General features: G+C 38.0%; 1 protein-coding gene across 16 annotated transcripts in view; it reads right to left on the reverse strand.

The window, feature by feature from the left end:
- USP54 (ubiquitin specific peptidase 54) overlaps nt 1–19,617 on the reverse strand; it is a 91,074-nt gene that overhangs the window by 17,467 nt on the left and 53,990 nt on the right. For 15 of the 16 annotated variants that reach the window (XR_007906827.1, XM_051800756.1, XM_051800749.1 and 12 more), the window contains 11 exons: nt 18,587–18,721; nt 17,341–17,454; nt 17,099–17,181; nt 15,854–15,959; nt 12,657–12,803; nt 11,166–11,315; nt 9,750–9,918; nt 6,464–6,634; nt 2,336–2,467; nt 1,647–2,027; nt 339–573 (listed from right to left, as the gene is read on the reverse strand). Coding sequence is in view for 15 of the 16 variants with exons in the window: in XM_051800756.1 (XP_051656716.1) it covers nt 339–573; nt 1,647–2,027; nt 2,336–2,467; nt 6,464–6,634; nt 9,750–9,918; nt 11,166–11,315; nt 12,657–12,803; nt 15,854–15,959; nt 17,099–17,181; nt 17,341–17,454; nt 18,587–18,721 (1,823 nt within the window). In the remaining variant the exon portion in view is untranslated. Of the gene's footprint in view, nt 1–338; nt 574–1,646; nt 2,028–2,335; nt 2,468–6,463; nt 6,635–9,749; nt 9,919–11,165; nt 11,316–12,656; nt 12,804–15,853; nt 15,960–17,098; nt 17,182–17,340; nt 17,455–18,586; nt 18,722–19,617 lie in introns of those variants that run through there. The other variant, XM_051800759.1, reaches the window with a different exon arrangement.

Here is a 19,617-nt window from a genome sequence, read left to right on the forward strand (position 1 = left end):
TCTATGAAGCAATGGTTTAACTGAAACAAAAAGGACTATGAGCTACTCAAAGGACAAGCACAGAGTTTTATATTTTAATGGAGTTTTTAAACCTCAGACTAAGGGTACAACTATTTCAGATGCATCATTTTAGACAACATTTCTCACTCAATTTGCTCTTTTCCTTCTCACTAGCAGTAAGCTATCAATATACTGACAAGAAAAAGATCCCATTTCCCCACTATTTCTCCCCTGCCCCAATAAAGGTGTTTTACAAGCTAGGAGCAGCGTTTTGAAAAATGTTCTACGTAGAAATCGAGACTTCAATCATTCAAAACATCAGGTTTGCTGAAATCTACCTGTGGGTGCTTGAGCTCTCAGACAAGGGCATGTCCAGGCTGACGGGGCTGTTGCTGTTGCGCTCACTGCTTTCGTAGCCGGACTCCATCCTCTGGATGAGATGAGGGTGTTGATCCACCACATGGTGCTGGGTGCCCCGGCCCAGCACACCACGCTTGTACCTCACGTTGGACTGGCTTGACCTTGTTTCGTGAACAGCGTGCTCCTTCACCTCATTCTCAGGAAGTTCTTTACCTGTCAAGACAAAACCATATAGCAAGCTTCAATACCAGCAAAACATCCAGACACGTTAGCTTCTCAACTATGGCTAAACCAGAAGCACCATCCTTAATTTAGTGTAAAATTCACAGTATTTAGCAGAAAAAAACCCCAATACTTTCACAGCACTCCTAGCAATATTAAGAACAATCTGTTAAACAAATTTAGTTTTGAATCTTCCCCCTTTTGTATAACTTACCATATTGCCCCCAAGGTTACAGTCAAGTCTGGAAAGAAAATCCTTTCCTCCCCATAATATTTTGTATTTGTAAAAGATAATTTTACAGTATACCCAACTGTATTTCCAGTAGTACTCAGTCATATCTACTTCAGATGCTCCATTTTTTACATTGTTTATTTTACCATTTATGATTTGTTGAGGCTTATATAACATCAGTTCAGAGAGGACAGGAAATCTCTTCTTGGTTTGCTTTTTTTTAAATTCTTTCTTACATATTTCAGTCTTTCCACTTGATTCTTGTCTGCTTTCCTTCCTTCCATGGAAGGAAAGCTGTGCTCTCTTCCCCTTCACCTTCCCTATACATATTCTTTTATGCTTCCCAATTCTTTTCAACCTCCAAAACCAAAGCTGAGGACAAAGTCTCTATGTATAAGTTGATAGTTTCTGTGGTGTAGAACAGTCACAGATAAATCATCACTGGCTGCCAACTCTTATCTTCACAACAAGAACGCTACACTGATACACAAGGTACTTTCTGCACCACACTCTGAGCCATCATGTAAAAATACCATGATGAACCAGAGGCAAAAAATTGACCAAGACAAAAGGACACTCTGGATGAACTTCCAGATACTTAGCAGTATAGCCCTGTGTCTGTTTAAGCAGGGTAGGTGACTATGCTTCCCTTATTATTTCCTTACACAAGAAATGTAACACACAGAAGTCAAACAGAAGTGTCATACCTGCAATATGAACACCCACACAGAAACCAGCCTTCACAGACACGACTCACCACTGACCTAAATTCCATGTTCAGAATTTCACCTTCCACAGACTCTGAAATAAATCTTTCTTCTCAAACTCTTACCTGCTTCTTCGGAGAAGGGGCTGAGCTGAGTGTAGCCACAATGTTTCCTCTTGTCTTTACTGAAGATACTGTCTATATTCAGAGACTCTCTTTTGGGTCTCCAGGTTGGCCGGTACCTGCTAGACAAACTGGATTTCGACTCACTGCTGGTACTCTCCACTTCCCAGTCTCGAGAGTGCACGGGGAGGCTTTTCAAGGGTCGTGTTTCTGCCTGATCCACAATACTCCCTCCACGAGGGGAATTCTGGACGGTTTGAGAAATCTGCTGTGGTCTGCTGTGGATCATATTGCTCACTGTCTCTTTAAATTCCCTCAGCCTGCTGGTGCTGCTGGATGGTTTGGGGGTAGTTCTGGGGGCTTGTTTCTCCTTCAAGGTTTCTCCTGCAGTTTATAGAGACAGCAAAAGCCACAAAAATAACTTCAGTTAAATGAGCAGACCTACTTGCAGCATCTTCATGAAGACTTTGAAAAGTGCAACCCAAACCAACAAAATAATAGAAAAACAACAATCCCCAATCAAACAAATGAAACAAAATAGAACCAAACAACCAAAAAGCAAATACAGGACTAAATACAGACAAACACAGAAGAAACAAGGAGAGAAATGAGCAAAATGCATGCACACACTGAGGATCTTAAAAACATTCAGAAAGAGATACTGATATTTGAAATAAAGTAACATCTCTTGCCTTCACTATGGTATCCTGATGACTGAGCCTCATCTCCTTTTCGCCGAGACCGGCTAGAACTCCTCTTGCGGTCTGCTAGCGAGCTCTTTTTGGAAACATGCCTCTGATTGCACTCACTGTCAGTCAAGTGGCCTGGAAGGACAGAAGAATGCAGCAGAGATGACAAGAGCCTTCAGATCAGGTGCTCACTGTGCTAAGAGCAGCAGGACTCTATTGCTCCTCAGGAGCTGCAGACACTCCAATGCTAACTGGCAAGTTTGGATAAGTTTTTGTATCCATAAGTTTTTGGTTTTGTCTTGGGGAGTATGTTCCATTTTTTAAGGTCATAAAAGAGCAATAGAGCCCCTCCAAGGACTCTGGTTAATGACACTTATCCACAGGGAAAGGAAAAGGTTGACTCTGCCTTGTCTTCTAACAGTCTAAGGACACCACTTTCTTGCTTTCAGTTTTAATGACCATGAACGTGAAACTCCTGAGGACAGCTTACTTGACATTACTCTGTTAAATAAGGACTCAAACACATGAACGAGCTACCATCTAATAATAAATCACTGCACATCATCAGCTGTTCTGCACTAACTATCCAACTACACTCTCTTTGCCTGTAGCAAACACTAAGTAATCTGAGTCAGATTAGTCTACAGTGAAGAAGCCTCACTTGGCTCTCAAGGGCTAAGCCAGCTAATTCACATCTGCCACAAGCTAAGAGCACACACACAAACCATGAACATGGACTAGCTGACACACAACCACATTCCCTTACTACAGTTTATGTGTCTGAATGCCAGTATTTTCTCTTGTACACAATTTATTAATTTACTTCCCATTTCCTCACATGAAATGTGAATTAAGAGTATTTGACATCACAAGTTTTCTGTATTGCCTTTTCTGCATTTTATGGTTCTCACACATTCACAGTCCTAAACCTGCAAGCACAGACACACGCATGGCTTTACTCACGTGAGTAGTCCCAAGCAGAGATGCAGGATAAGAAGGGAATTTATGAATAAGCTACAAAGACTTTTCTCTAGCCTTTATATCACAAACTTTCCCCTTGCATAGGATGATAGGAAAGGAAAATCCCTACTGCCAGATAGTGGAGTAACAACCCCCAGACTACACTCACAGCTGGCTCTCCTGAGCCTTCTCCCTTTTCTAGAGATTAACATAAAAATCAATAACATTTAAAGCAGATTTTACACGTAAAATTGTACCTTCAACAGTTAAAAAACCCAATTCACTACAACTACAATTGCTACAAAGATACTACAACAAATGAGTAAGAAGGAATTCAAACAACAAAAAGCAAGGTACAAAAGGTTTGCTTTTCTATTCGTTTGCCAAGTGGAGAGTGATTTTGTGGCCAAATTCTTTAGAAACAAGCAGATTATAAAAAAAAAAAAAGAAATTAAGGAAGTAAAAGAAATGTTGGCAGTGAAGGGAGAAATGTGTAGCATTTAGGTGACTGAACACAAGACTGTGCTTTGGATAAATTTCTTTTTCCCTTCACAGCATGGACTGTCACACACCTTTCAGGGACTGCAAGAACAGCATTATACCTTGTAGTGTCTCCTCTCAAGACAGAAGAGGTTTATGTTTCACTTCAGCATGCATAACTTCTCTACTTAAACAACTCAACCTGATAGGGGTTGCTTGGTTAGCATCCTTCAACTACCATAATAGAAATTATTTGACAAAATTTAGTGCTACTAGAACTAATTTAGGATTTGCATAGACTACTTCGAGCCCAGTTTAGCCTTGTAGAATGAAGGTTGCTAGCTTTGCATTAATATTTTCTCCTCCTTTTAAAAACTGCAAATTTTGTCCCTTTGTCATCAGACATTTAATAGCCATGGGGAAGAGGCCAAGAATCAGAAGTCTGCAGAACACAGGCTTCGTTGTCTTTACTTGGACACTCTGAAACAAAAACTAAATCCAACATAATGCATGAATATAAGAATTAAAATCCCAAGGATATTAGCTAACACTTTACACTCACTTTTTAAAATTCACTAACAAGCTTAAAAGGTGTCTCTTGCTCAATGTATCACTCAAACACCTCATCCTCCAGAGCTGGGATGGCTTTATAAGCAAACAGTGATATTTAGAGGAAAAGTTTGTTTTTGTAGGAGTTGTGTGCACGTGTCTAAGAGTATATTAAAGAAGAAAATGAAATCAAATGGGTTAAGACAGAGCACCCCCTACTCCCTCCCCCTGAAATCTCAGTTGCATGAACAGGGCAGCCAGAATACGCACATTTTTCTCAGCAGCACAGGTTGGTAGGAGCAAACAGAGGGCTTATGCAGCCACTCTTCTGCCCCATTCTGAAGTGCCCAGGAGCCTGAGGTCATACGACCCAATGGTGGTCCTTCCCCGGAGGATGATGTGGGATAGGGTCCATAATTTTCTGGGCTGGAGTAGTGGGTAAATGGCCATTAAATGAAGAATCCTGCTCTTGCCCAGAACGATTCAGTTGACAGGTCAAATGTGGATGGCTTCTTTATAGCCCCACGGATCAGCATTTGATGACTGAGCAGTTGTATGAGTTGGCACACTGACTCTTTTTGGAAAGGTTTTGGGTAGGTAAAAAAAGAGGGGAAATGCCCAGACAAGTGGCTAGCTAAGGGGACAGGCTGACTATAGCTAAGGCTGAATCAGGGAAGATAAGGACAACCGAATTTAGGTGGAGAGACAGGCTAAGCTGAAGGGAATAACACAGGATAGAATCAACAGGAGAAGAAAGAAAAAGAAAAGGACAAAGTCACTAAAAATGACAGAACAAAAGGTTACATGCTGAACTTCATGCTTACATGTTTGCGACCATCCCCCTTAACTCTCCTTTTCTGCTGACTTCTGCATGGCAAGTTTTGCAGGGAGGAACCTAATCCAATAAATCTGTGCCATTTTTGCAGACTTATTTAAAAAATATGCCACAAGCGTTTTCCATTTTGTCTTTGTTCTCTGAAGATAAACATATACTTTGCTTCCTCATCACTCAAATTCTGCTCCAACGTTCTCTCCTTTCTCACACCCTACCTAAGACTATGACTGGTACCTAAGTATTTGCTAAAACATTAGAAGGACTGTTGGTCTGTCTTAATCTGTGTGTTACAGTTACTTGGACCTCTGATGAAGAATCAAAGAATGCTAAATAAAATAAGTTTGAAATATTTTTTCAGGTTTTGATGTACCATAGATTGTTTCAAATGAACCAATTATGCATGCAAAAGAGCAACAATTTTGCAACTAAAAGGAGAAAGCAGAATTATAGTTTTGACACTCTGGTGTAACTGACGGCTGCTGATTCAACTCTCATGTCTTAGAAAATCTATTAAAGGTGCAACAAAACAGCTTTTCAAACTGACTTAGCAGATCCTGTTTCTGATGATCGAAGTCTGACCTTAACTTAGGCGCTACGTTTTCCGAAGTGGTGTCAGAAGCTACTGTATGCAGACACAGGCTGACTAGGGTCATTGGCCATGAATAACAGAGGAGATCTAAGCCTTCAGACTTCCAGTTAACCTGTTTTCAACTAAAGTGTTCAGGCAGACTGTTCAGCTGCCCAAAGGAACATATACACAGATTGTCTTCTCATTGCCTATTCCAATTTGACTTTCCTTACATGGCACAGGAGCAAATTAACTTATGCTCCTCCCTGGTGCAGTAAACACTACCAACACTCACTCACACACAGCCCTCAGTGCCCAAGTATGACAGATTCTGGGGATGAAAGAGCCTTTCCCAGATAGCTGAAACTCCTGAAATGAAGTAACTGCCTGCAGATAAGGAGCACACACAGAACTTACCAAACCCTACAATGGCACTTGTACAGACTCCAACTCACAGAATTATGTAACAAAGAGAGCAGATTGTATTGTGGATAACAGAAAAACAAACCTGTAAAGGCCTGTCTGGCTAGATACAAGTCTACAAAAGCCAACAAGACCTTTAAATCATGTGCTTTTTTGGTGAATGCCAACAGTTCGTTACAAATATCAAAAACATTTAGAATACTAAACACTGTTCACTATTCTGTTATAGGTTGTATATATATTTCTTTTTTTTCCACTGGAATCCACTGCATTTATCTAATGACAACGATCACAGAGATGTAATGGCATCTGCTACCTGTGTCCCTGCTGCTTTGTGAAGCTGCATCATTCTCCACATTGTAGATGACTGTCCCCTGGGAGTCAGAGGAGAAGTGACTGACCACAGACTCATGGTGTGCCTGTTTATAAGGATAGCTGTCTGTAGAGGAATCTGTCCTGGTATCACTCGAGATGGAAGCTTCTCTCCCTGGGGAAGGAAGCAATGTCAAATTTCAATATTTTTTACCTCTTACAGAAGTCAAGAAAGGCTAAAAAGAGAAAACAGAGGCAACTACACAAGAAGTTAATGGAAAAACACAATACCGAGCATACAAACTCAGATTCAAGGACACCAGAGCTTATGGGAAAGGTCCTCTCCTTTTGAAGTTGTGATAGAGTGTCAGTCTTTCTGCAAACCCTCATTTCTTTCTCTTTGATAACTTTAATTTTGCGTATTAAAAGGATTTGGTAAATTTGAACTACATCCATTGGACTGAAAGTACATATTAGTACCATACAGAAATTATTGTTCATTAAGTTTCAACACTGACAAGTGCCATTACAATATGAAATACACTTCTTCAGAGGAAGTCAAAAAATCAGTCAAATACAAAGTGTTAATAAGAATAACAAGAACGTCACAAGTTATAATAATTAACATGTTTCATCTATTATGAATCAAAAGTTTACCCAGTAAAAACTTTATATTGAAAGAGTCTTATTTAAAGCAAAGTAACCTATTCCTTCTCAAGAAACTAGCATTAATCCTACTGTAAAGAATAAAGCATCATGATTTAACTTCAGTACAGTAATTCCTGAAGTCACTAAAAGAGGAGGAAAAGACAACCTTCTCCCACCACTTTCAGTACATAAAAGTAAAAAAGTTCAAACAGTTTGAAGACTGCTGGCCATTTTACATATGTGATGTATATACTCTTTAATATACCATATATTTGTTTCATACTTGTTTCTCAGAGGAGAAACTGAAGAAGAAAAAAATTAAAGGAGGAAGTAATTCTTATGTTTAAATGCAAACATTCAGCCTGAGGGCACTTCACACTTTTGGTGAGAACAAGTCCTGTAGCAGATGTCCTGCTTAAAGATGCTTTAGAACTTCTGAAGTCAGAAACTTCCCCCCACCTCCTTACTGGTTAAAACCTTGTTGTTCTAAAGAAATACAGAATACAGTTGTTAACAGAGATGACAGTAATAGAAAGAGGGGTGAATGTAGGCAACAGAAATCAGCGCTGTGGAACTGAGAACTAGAAAACTATTTGCATCCTGAAGTCCTTATTCAACAGGAAATGAAAAACATGAAGTGGAGCTGTTTGCGCTCAGCTGCACAACATTTTGTACCAGCATCTTCTGACAATCTTTCCTCCATAATTTGCAGTATTAAATCTTGATGTGATTAGATACATTTATCAGATGCCACTGACACAAGCTCAGGTACAATATAGTGATCAACAACTTAAGAAGAACCAATGTCTTAGTTAATGAATTATGGGCTGTGGACATCTGGTAACACCGAAGAATCCAAAGGCAGCTGTAATTACACTTAGGAGACAAAAAGGCCACTCTGAAAAAGGTATATTAAAGTAGAAAAGTCTGGCTATCAACAAGCCTAGAAAATAATTCACTTCAATTTGACAGGAAAACATACAGGGTAAGAATTCTTCTGGCATTTCAACCTACAATATCTCACAAATTCTCCCAAGTACTTGGTATCAATGCTGAACACCACAGACTGCAAGAGTAAGCCTTGAGGACTCACCAAGTGTTTTTGAAATTAAAGAGCAGGTTACTCACTAGAGCCTTCTGATTTTTATCTGAAAGGAAACACCTTTTCATAGATGTATTTTTTTGTATTCAGCTTCCTGAAGTAATTTTAAAACACAATATTAGATACTGCAGAGAAAACAACCAGAAGAGTTATCTATGTATTTCCTGGAGGTCAGCAAGGCAAATTCACAGCTGAAGCTTGCAGAAGTGCTCACAACTGATACAAAGCACTAAAAGCTCTCCTCCAGACTTTTTTTCTTTTTTGGAACAGGAAGACAGGTTTGTAAATTGCAAGGCATCTTGTCAAGTGAGAAGTGAAGGTCATCTTGCTGGTGTTTCCATCTGTATTATCTTAAGAGGTGTTTGAGATTTGTTTCATTACTAGTAGATTGTCAACACATAAATAAGAAGACAGTAGATGTTCACTACAGATTCACTGGCCAGGAAATGTAAAGCTAGCAATTAGCCAGGAAAACCACAAAATGCTATTGGAATTACAGCTGTATAAGTGGGTTAAAATCCTGGAAGAAAGGTTGTGATTTTGGTCTCACCTTGCTGCTCTTGGCAACTTATAAACCCATCTGTAACTGAGGATATTCTCTGTTTCAATTTTTGCATGTGTATGATCTTGCAAAATCATTACAATATAACATACAACCAGGTTTTATTTTCATCCTGTCTGTATTAAAATTGAATATCTTTCTCAGAATTTACTTATTCATCTTTATATGAGGCCTCAATCCCTAACAGTGTGACTAAATGTCCGAAATTATCTAGAACATCAACAAACTAACAACCTGTTCAGACTACTACTGGTATCTTGAGCAGACCAAGTTCTAACCTCTGAAGTTACATATCTATAGCTGTAGATCTTTTTTGACACAAAACAGACGAGGAGAAATGAAGTAGTAAACATGACCTATGGGCATAAGCGTTTGCCAGTCTCTTCCCTTTCAGTTTCCCCACATCCATTCATTCTTGAACTGCTTTCTCTGAATAAAAAACAAACCAATTGGCTCAAGATTAGCTGCAGCAATTCTATTTTTTAAAAAATGGTACTTCTTCCCCTTCCAAAATCCCTTCACCATCCTACAAAAGGACTCACTTATGATGTTTCCTCAATATTTCTTTTCCCTAACTTCCCTCCAGAGCTTAATTCTGCAGCTTCCTTTAATTTTTGGTGTTCTTGCATCTCTGGTCTCATTCCTTCCCTGTTAAAACTGCTGATGAATTTATGAACTCAATCAGTGAAGTCACTTGTTATTGTTCTGCCCTACATCCATACCAGGTCCTTCTCTTTTTTTTTTTTTTACCAGTTCCCTTCTCCACACTTTTTTGGAAAAGATTACTAACCAAACAATCAATGGAGTCTTGGACCAAGCAAGGTCAAAGATGAAACACTAGAAATCCTCTTCAGAATTCCTGAACAGCTTTGACAAGCAGTAAGGACCGCTGCTAACAGTAACACTCAAAAGAAGAGAAACTTTTCACAGGCAGCATTGCAGCATAAAGGTACAAGGCACACAGCCCAGATTGCTCACCAGAGTCTTCACTGTCATAGCAAGTCCTGCTATATTGCTGTAAATCCACCTGAGGGGGCAAGTCTTGTGTTGACACTGGAGTTCCTCTTGGATCTGCATAGAGCAGCAGCAAAGGTTGATAGTGACCCTTAATGCACTTTGTCACAACATCTTTCCATTTTGGACCAATCTGAATTGACAAAAACAACAACAACAAAAGAAAAACAAGAAAGGTTTTCTGTCATTATTTTCTATAATAATTTCTCTTTTTCCCCCTCATAATTCTTTCAGAGTTTGATTTTCTACTGACATTGTTTAATTCCTTCTATAGCCAGCACTGACACGGACTCACCAAGAAAGCTTTTGAACCAATTTAACTAAAATCAAGGTATTTAACATCTTATGTCTAAACAAATTACAGTACAACTACAAAAATAATCCTTTCCTTTCTTTTTTTTTCCATAAGAAACATTTTTTCATCCTCTGAGACATTCACACTTTTCATCAGCAGAAAAGAATTTGTTAACAAACAAAATGAACAATAAAAGACAGCAGGACAGTAAATTCAAGTCAAAGCTAAATACTTCACTGTGTGAATATTTCTGCAAGCATTGACAGGCCAGGCAGTAATTCATGTAGTTATACTAATCTCAAACATCTTCCTGATGTACTAATACAAGTTTCACCTGATACACTGAATATCTCTTTCAACAAATTTGCTCCATACATGTGTATTCTACAAAAGCACTGCAGTACCTATCCTTGGCAAAGTTTTCCTGCAGAGAAGTATGACTGAACAAATGCATTAGAGTTTTTTCCCTATGAGACTGTGCTTGGCATGACTACAGAAGAAAATTTTCCTCTCTCATCTTTGTGATTCCATGACTAGAAGGGAAAAAGGAGAGTGGTGTGAAATAATGCCAAACAAACTAATGGGCTACAATAACAGCATGCCAACATCCCAGCACTGGTATCTTTAATGTCAAGGACCTCATGCTTGGTGAAAAGGTTAAAAAAAAAGCACTAACAGTAGAAGCGGAAAATTTGTTGTTGGCAGCAAGCACTAGGGAAGACTGGCATGTAGATACTCCAGCAAAGACTCCAAAAGCAGGCACTAAATAGCTATACTGCTTGTCAGCAGGGGAAAGAAATGTATGTTAGCTGTGTGCATAAGCAAACTGTAGGTTTTTAAACAACAGCATAAACCCAAGACTGGCAGCCAACAGAACAGAACTAAGACTAGGGTTTCTGAGATTGCTGGTATGCTTTTTTTGAGCATACTTCACCTTGCTGAGAAAAAAGGAGCAACAAATTTATGGATTCTGAGCGGAAAACCAGTGAAAAATTTCTCAAAATCTGTAGAAAACAGTATGGATCTACATGCAAGTAAATTCCTAACAGATTATTTATTATTTCCCTAAACGTTTTTTTCCTCACCTCTTTGACATGAGCATCATCAAAGTACATCCACTTGCGGATTTTAGTTTGGAAGAAGAAGGTTGAATAGTGTTTTCCATAGTAACAGATCATTCCCACCAAATACAGCTCTGAGTGTTTTGCTCTGTCATCAGTTACTCTGAAGAAGAGCTTCAAGAACAGAGGTAAGAAAAATGAAAGGAGAAATTAATAAAATGCCCAGAATTTTACATAACTGCTTTATGTTAAAACACCTCAAAGTACTATAGAGAGGTGTCAGTTTTTACTTCAAAAGACAGGGAAAACAAGGCAATAAGTAAGTAAACAAGCAATATTCAAGCAAACATGGAGAGGCAGACCAGAAACAGACTCCGACCAACTCAGCAGATGCTCATGAATTGAGTAAGACTTGGAGTCTGTGGCTGTACTTAAAGACATTTACAACAATGATATAATACCTTTTTCAGGATTTGAAGTGTGGTTCTATTTCAAAAATTTGTATTCTCTGTGTCATGCTTGCTGATTATATCAAATCCTGTTTAGAACATTCATTCCTCTTTGTAGAAACAAAGCAGTTTGGATGGTAAACAGCTGGCATTTATTCTGACTTAGGAAGGGACCAATTTATGACACCAGTACATAAAAGATGAACTGAAGACATTAGTAGGTCAAAAGAATTCAGCAAACAGAAAAAAATCTTTTCTACTTAACTGAATTTTATTAATTTAAAAATGCACAGGTCTCATTTTTTTTTTGTGCCTTACTGATTCATTATGCAAGGACCACACTGTTTCATAATGACATTTCCATCAATTCACACTGATTTTGGTATACTGTGCACTGGTCAATGCATTTTTTTTATTATGTGTGTGTGTGTATATATGTATTATTTTATGTTCTATCTCAATGCTACAATAAGATACAGCTACAATTTGGTATACAGGTAATTCAACTCAAAAGCACCAGCCAATGCAGAATAAGTGAATCCTCCAGGTGACAAACCTCTAGATCCTATTTAATTCAGTCTGTCATTCAATTACACAGTGCCAGCCACCATCTCTCAGAGACTGCTCAGTTACAAATAACTTTTAAGTGTTACGACCATGCATTTCAATGAAAAGAGGAGCTAAAGTTAAAAGAAAAAAAAAAAGAAAAACCAAACACCACCAACTACATTTTGCCTTCAAAAGAACTAGAAATAAACTTCTGTTCTTCAAAATGAAAGCCCACATATGTATTTTCACAGAAATAGCACAACCCTGATCCAAAATTTCCTTTCACTTCAAAATATTTTTACATTTTCAGACACTTCAGAAACTCAAGAATATACAGTTCACAGGTTTTTCTAAGGCATTCAGAAACAAGTCAGATCCTTGGTTCTGCCCTCTATTTCTCTATTTATGGACACTGAAAAGGTAAAGGTGAAGACCTTTTATTTTTCTCAATTTTCCGCTATAGACCACCATGAGAAAGACTGTCTTTGTAGGTAGTGCCAAAACACAGAAAACTCACATCTCCCAGTTTAAGGCAAGTTCCCAGACTGTGAATCACATCCTCAGCCAGATCAGAGTGGTCTGAGTCCCAAACCAAACCGATGGTGATGATCTGTGGAGAGTTCATCAGCACACGACGAATACGGATCTTTTCCCCACAGTTACTCTGAGGATATAAATAAAACAAAACACTGAACATAATCCTTATCTTATTACAGTGTTAGGACAAGGCACTAAGAAGTGTGAGTTTCAGATGTACATCTTCTGGAGAGGTGGTGGTGAAACACAGCAGATATAATATGCTCAGTGTCCAGGTATGAGCTACTCATGTCACAGATGAGGTGTGCTATCAAGGTTACCTGGCACTCACAAGCTTTCAGGTGAACACTGATGATTCTTATTCATACTACTGGTAATGATTAAAACATATAGCACAAAAATGAGCTTATTTAAAAAAAGATAAGCAAATATACATGAAAGATTCTAATAACATTCTTAGGAACTGGAGGGAAAGCTCACTTTCTTTTGACAAGAATCTCAGATTGAAAATTGCATTTACAGAGACCCATGCTTTATATGACAGTGTCAGAAAAGCTTTCAAGGTGCTGCTTTGCTGTTAAAATTGAGTGGTTCTACAGGGTACCTCAAGCATTCCATTCTTAGACAGGATAATTAAGTCAGTACTGATATAAATATGAGAAGAGCAGCTGGGAGATCAAGAGGTGCTTTACCAACCCATAGGAGTTCTGTTCTGCATTTCTTATTTCCTTTTCTCTTCCTGTTTTTCACTTTTTAAATAACTACCAGTGTTTATTGAGTGTCCAGTCTCCCCTCACTCCTAACCATTATCTCCTTTTTTTTTTGGGGGGGGGTGCGAGTGAGGGGGAAGTGGGGAGGACGACACAACGGAGGGGGGATATGATAAAAACTATGACAAAGTCCATTTGCAATGTTCACTTTTCCCCTGAGGCAGGTCACAAAGGTGCCTCTGTAAGATTGCAGGAAAAAAAAATAAATTCAGAGCAAGAATAGTCTCTCTTGTCTACAGAGACCAATTTCACAATTGGATATAATAATTTCTGACACTGCAACCAGGGAAGAGATCACAAAGCGTCTCTTCCCCACAGTAATCTAGAAAATTAACCAGAATTTCAGTCCCAATCATCAATGGGAGACAAAAATGAAAAATTAAAAAAAATAGAAAGAAAATGTAGAGGACTGTGATGTTTAAATGTAGGTAAGACGTTTTCATACTAAGATGACCTTATTAACACATATTTTGCAAGAGTCATTCAAAGTATGAGCAATCCTGTGAATTACCTCATGACAAATATATCTTACTCTCCAATTGTCTTCTTTGCTTCAGCTAGCTAACAAAAGCACTTTCAGCATGACAGGAGGAACATGGCATCCTGAAAAAAGCTTCCTTGCATGGCTTTGAGGCCACCCTTAGCTAAGACTCAATAGAAAAATTTCCTGAGTATAAAAAGAAAGCAGCAGCAAATATTGGTAAGGAATTTTATTCAACTGATTATTTCACAGTTTGCCCAGACCAAGAATGTATTTTTATTAAGTTTCCCATGCTCTGGTGATAAAATAGCTGGACTAATATTAATCTTTTAAATGACAATACAATATCTTAATTTCTTTTATTTGAATCAGTGAGCAACTATTTGCCAATATTAAAAAAAAAAAAAGAAAAATGTTTCAATGGAGACTAAAAGTGAAGGCTTCAGAGTTATAAATTGGGAGGGGGGATGGTAAAAAATGGAAATACTTAACATTGCCACCAGGGAACAGGCACACAAGCCATTCCTGTTAAAGTCTGTATTGCTTCACTGCTAACAGGAGCGTTACATGAAGCAGCAATTACGCAGCTGTTTCCTGCCCTACCTATTAATCAGTATGAAAAAAAAGTTTGATGATAACTCTTTCTGCATGCTTATCCAAAGTCCTGGATCTGAACATATTCAAATTAAAAGGCAGAACAAGATATTAAGCTCTTGCTTTAGAAATCTAGCTTTTATGATATATATAAAACTCAAGCATTTTATATATATAAGAAAAACTTTTATTTTTCTTAACTGATACACAGATTTGATCCACCTGAATTTGGCCAGAGTTTCACTGCATAGCAGAATGAATGTTTTTAGGCACAGCAGCCTGTGACTATTCACTGGACACATGCAGCAATTGTTTTTACATAGTTAAACATCAGTCAGCACTCAGGACAACTACAGCCTATCCCTTCTAGTCAGTAACTCCCACACCGTGGATACCAAACCTCACTCAGAAAAACAAACCAATACTCCCTCAGATTTTTCTGTCAGGCTTCCTGCCTTTGGATTAGCTCTTGCAGATATACTGTATAGCCTGTAAGCCCTTCACTGTCAGGATATTCTCTGGCAGTGGGAAGTGGAAGTCCTTTTCTCTTTCCCTTCAATCAACATTTTGGCTGCATGCTGCAGGTACAGCAGTTTGGTCAACAGTTCAATTTATTCCAACTGAAAGGTAGTAAAGAAGGTGAGGGGAAGCTCATCCAGGCAAAACAACTCCAACAACTTGTACAGATGATTACAGTAACTGGTACAAAAGTTCTGCTATCTGTGCCCAAGCACAGTACTGCTGAAAATATTTTGAAAGAAATAAGTACTTTTCTCATGCTATTATTTACAGATGAAGTGCACTGCCCTCAATAGAAATAATCACTAGAGAACATGGATGAACCGTGGTGGAACACTGTTCTAAAAAGCCTAGCTAAGCAAAACCACTGCCAACATATAGAAATCTCCTGTACAAGACATGGCCTCCAAATTCTTTGTCATTACCATTTCTTTAGGTAAGATCCAAGAACTTTCACCATAGGATGAAAACAGCATTATTGCAGCTTCATGTATTGCTAGTCTTGGAGGCCTCACCAACTCTCAACTCTAGGTGCTTCTAGCAGCAACACAGGCTTGAACAGGAAGGAATTTCATGGCCACTCCCTGGGAGCAATGTAAGCATTTCCCGATTATTTGTTCTCATCATGTTTTTTCGTGGTTTCTAACTCTGAGAAACATTCATTTTTAGTTTCCCCCCAAACACGACATCTATTCCTGTTTTCAATACTTGTGTCTAGTCAAAGAAGCACCCATCACCAGTAATTTTTCCCTTCCTTCACTGAATGACTGTGAGATACTGAATTCAAAGCCAAAGAAAAGGAAGGATACTCACTGGACAGTTCCGCAGGTCTCCCATAGTGCTGGCGTTCTGCAGTAGCTCTCCAAACATATCTGGAGTTGGTTTCTCTCGCCTCTCCAGCATACAAATAGCTTGATTGCTTCAGTAAAGAGAAAACACGAGAAACAAAAGTTTAACAATAAAATAAAACAAACCCATATTAAGCCAGTATATGTTTCACTTACATTTCGTTAAAAGTTAAGAACCTTAAAATACACAACACTTTTTATATTTAACACTGCAGTACAGAAAAAACACACATTGTTCAGTGTGAATTACATCATCTTCCCTTATAATACTGCATAAAGAAAAGAAGTAAAACTCAAAACAGAAACAGATCACTGTTGGGCTTAAAATTTGTATCTTAAAAGCAAACTTTAGCATTTTGATAAATACTTGATTTCCAAATGAAATATGTGTTTCAAAATGCTTCCCTTCAACAATCACAGCTGTAGTAAAATAACACAGTAAAGCACACCCTTAATCACAAAACTGCAAACAAAAAATAGCAAAGTACCCAATTTTACTGTCCAAGTTGAAAGCAAGATGGTAATATGTACACAATACTAGTGCTCAAAGCATGTTTAAGTTTAAAAAGGTTTTAGTGGTAAATAAACGTGCTACTATGTATGGGTGCTTTTAAAATAATGCAACAGTTTTTATTGTGATATTTCATATATTTTTATATAAAATCCTGAATACCCCTTACATAATTATTTTCCCATTTTTCTAGTAAATAATATTCCGATATAAAGTGTCTTCTGGAACTTAATGGAAAACTACAGCTCGATAGAACAGGAGGCAGCAGCCACAAGGGGGAATGCTTTACAGTATTCCTGGTACAGTGGTACTCTGAACAGGAGGATGGAGTAGATATCCGAAGGTCCTTTTCAACGTAATTTTTTATTTTTTAATTTTTTAATCTGTTTTCTTAAATCACCTGCTCACATATTAAAGTCCTGCAAAATGTACATGAGTCCTCCCCACTCCAGTTATTAAGATTCAGGATCATAAACAAGCAGACACACTGATTCATGCCTAAATTGCTGTCTTCTGCCTCATTAAATCCTCATGTTCTTTATCAGAATTATCAAAGCTCCACGAACTTTGAACAAATCATGTTCTGCACATCTGATCTTGTGATCATAAAGGTTAAACTGCAATACAAGTATGGATAAAAAAGAAAAAAAGAAAGGAAAAGAAAAAAAATAGAAGTTCCTTGTGAAAAACTCAACTCACCAGAGTGAGGTTGTGGAAATATAATGTACCATCTGGATGAAAGGTAATGGGTCAGAGGTGGCACCACAGCTGGTACAAACACACTAAGGAGAAAGAAAATATAATACATTGACAAGATTAAACAGGTATTTCTGTAGCAATACTTCTGTTTGTATATCTTTTTACCAGGGCAATGCATGGTTTAGGAATGTAAATACGAAACTTGAGAACTGGTGATTGGAACTAAGCACATATCACCTCACCTGTTCAAATAAAGTCATAGCAAACTTCTGGTGGGAAACACAATGTGGTGCAGTGCAAATATCTTCCTTTGTCTCATCTGCAATGTGGAAGTGAATTCGCATTAACAGGTTTTCCTAGCCAAAGAAGAAAAGGCAAAAAAAGCATTAGATAATTTCAAATGCAGACAAAAGTTAAGATATAAATTACAAGAGCATGTCAGATGCAATAATGTTTAAGTGTTATTTACAAAAACAGAAGGCTCCTGCAAATTTCTGAAAGTTGCCTCAAAACCAAAGAAATTTATATTTCTTTGATATTAAAAAAAAATGGCCTCCACTTCTGATTTGAAATATTATGTCAGGTTTTTTTTATTTACTAGCACTGCTGAAGATTCTGTTGATGATTCTTCTGTCCCCTTCTCAAGCATCAATGGATTTGACCAAATGTAACAGGCAGAGCAGCTTTGTAGTTTTAAAATCACTAGATTCACACTAACTTCTCCTCATCAATACAAAGTAACTCAAATCAACTTCTACATTCCACAAGGGCTTTGAAATATGGCACATAATCTACATTCTATCAAAAAGGGGGAGAACTAATAAATGAAGAGACAGACTAAATTCTATATGAAACAAAAGCACTGAATGTTTGCTAAACATTGTTTCATACAACTCTATCTGTTTTAAAGTTCTCAGGGGGTCTTGTTCCAAGACCTTCTCTCCTTCCACAGTTGCCAACATTAACCTGTGGGTACCATAAGTTTACTGACATCTCTTCCAGCAGCACACTTTTCACTATTACTACTGGCTGCTTGGATGGTTTGTAGGCCTGCAATAAACAGCTCAAGATTAATTATTAGGCAAAACAGCTCTGACCTTGTACAATTTGGCTTGAACAGTTTTCCTGTGAAAACATGATGTCAGAATAACTGGCAAACAAAATGTCCTTTCACCCTTTTGAGGTGATCCTTAAAACTAGAATCCTGGATCATTCTTGCAGTGCAATTTTTTTTACAATTCATATCTAAGATACACTTGAGAGTGCAAGCAAAAGTAACTGTAAAAATGGTTAACACTGGTATTTCCATTCAAATCATTAGCTTAGGGATCTCTTAGGGACTTTTCCAGGCCACACATGCAAACCCTTTTGCAATCTGGGGAAAGGAGGAATGGAGGAGAAAAAAAATAAAGGGGGGGGGCAGAAGGAAAGATTGTGTAGCATGGGGCCACATCTGTGCCTGTCAAACCATCTTTGAGTTATACTCACAAAACATTCAGCAGCATCATCCATGATGCCCAGCTGGAAGCGTTGCTCATCCTGAAATGTCTTTGCAAGAGCAGTACGCAGGGCATCAGAAGGCAGCACCTTCTCACTGCTACACTGAAACTGGTTGAAGATACCCTAGTAAAAACCCAAAAAGATAGTTAAGCTACTGTATTTTCAAAATATGACTCAAGTTATCTGAAAACAAACAGCAAACATTTAACTTGCTTTGATCCAGGAACACACTTGTATTGTACGTGGACTACAGGACAAAATCCTAAAAGTTCCTCCTTTGAAATCATATACACCTTTGTGTATTTTTTCCTTTCCTTTCACATATCCAAGAAAGGGTGGGGAGCTTAGGAGTAAATTTCCCTCACTGTCAATCCCACTTGGATCTTCCTCCAAATCTGATTCCTGAAGCAAATACAATGAACGCTAAAACTTCCTCACTTTTATTCCTGTTTCTCCTTTTTCAATTAACTTTCTCACTTCAGCTCAGAAACTTTCTTCTTACACATGCCACCTTCTTTTCTCTCTTAAGCAATTCTTTCCAAACACCTTAGCCCTTAAACAGCAACAACTTGTTACTTGCATGCTTTAAGAAATTTACCTTCCATAAATCCAAGTGGATAACAATTAGATGATTTTTGTGTCAGTGTGCTGGAGGGAAAATGCACAAAGCAAATAGGAAAAACAGTTCCTGTGTAGAGCCAGCTCTTCACTTGCTGCCATAAACCTGCATTTTCATAACTTACACATCACCTGGGTAACCATTTGCAAGGATGAGCAGTTCTATAAAGACACATTATTGTCTAAAGTGCAGGTTATATGCGTGAAAGTTCCATATTCCCAACTGATTAAAACCTCACATTTATTTTGTGTGTGTGAAATATCCAAAACATCATCTGAAGTTCTTTAACTTTCACTGTGCCCTTCCTACAAAAACAGGAACAGAATTCTGTATGCAAGATCCTCAGTTTCAGTAAAGAACTTCTACCCTTATTTTCATACAGGGCCACTCAGTCTCTACA

The sequence above is a fragment of the Manacus candei genome, unplaced genomic scaffold (genome assembly GCF_025592945.1).
Source record: "Manacus candei isolate 608988 ecotype Guabito, Panama unplaced genomic scaffold, ASM2559294v1 h1tg000050l, whole genome shotgun sequence".
Classification (NCBI taxonomy): Eukaryota; Metazoa; Chordata; class Aves; order Passeriformes; family Pipridae; genus Manacus; species Manacus candei.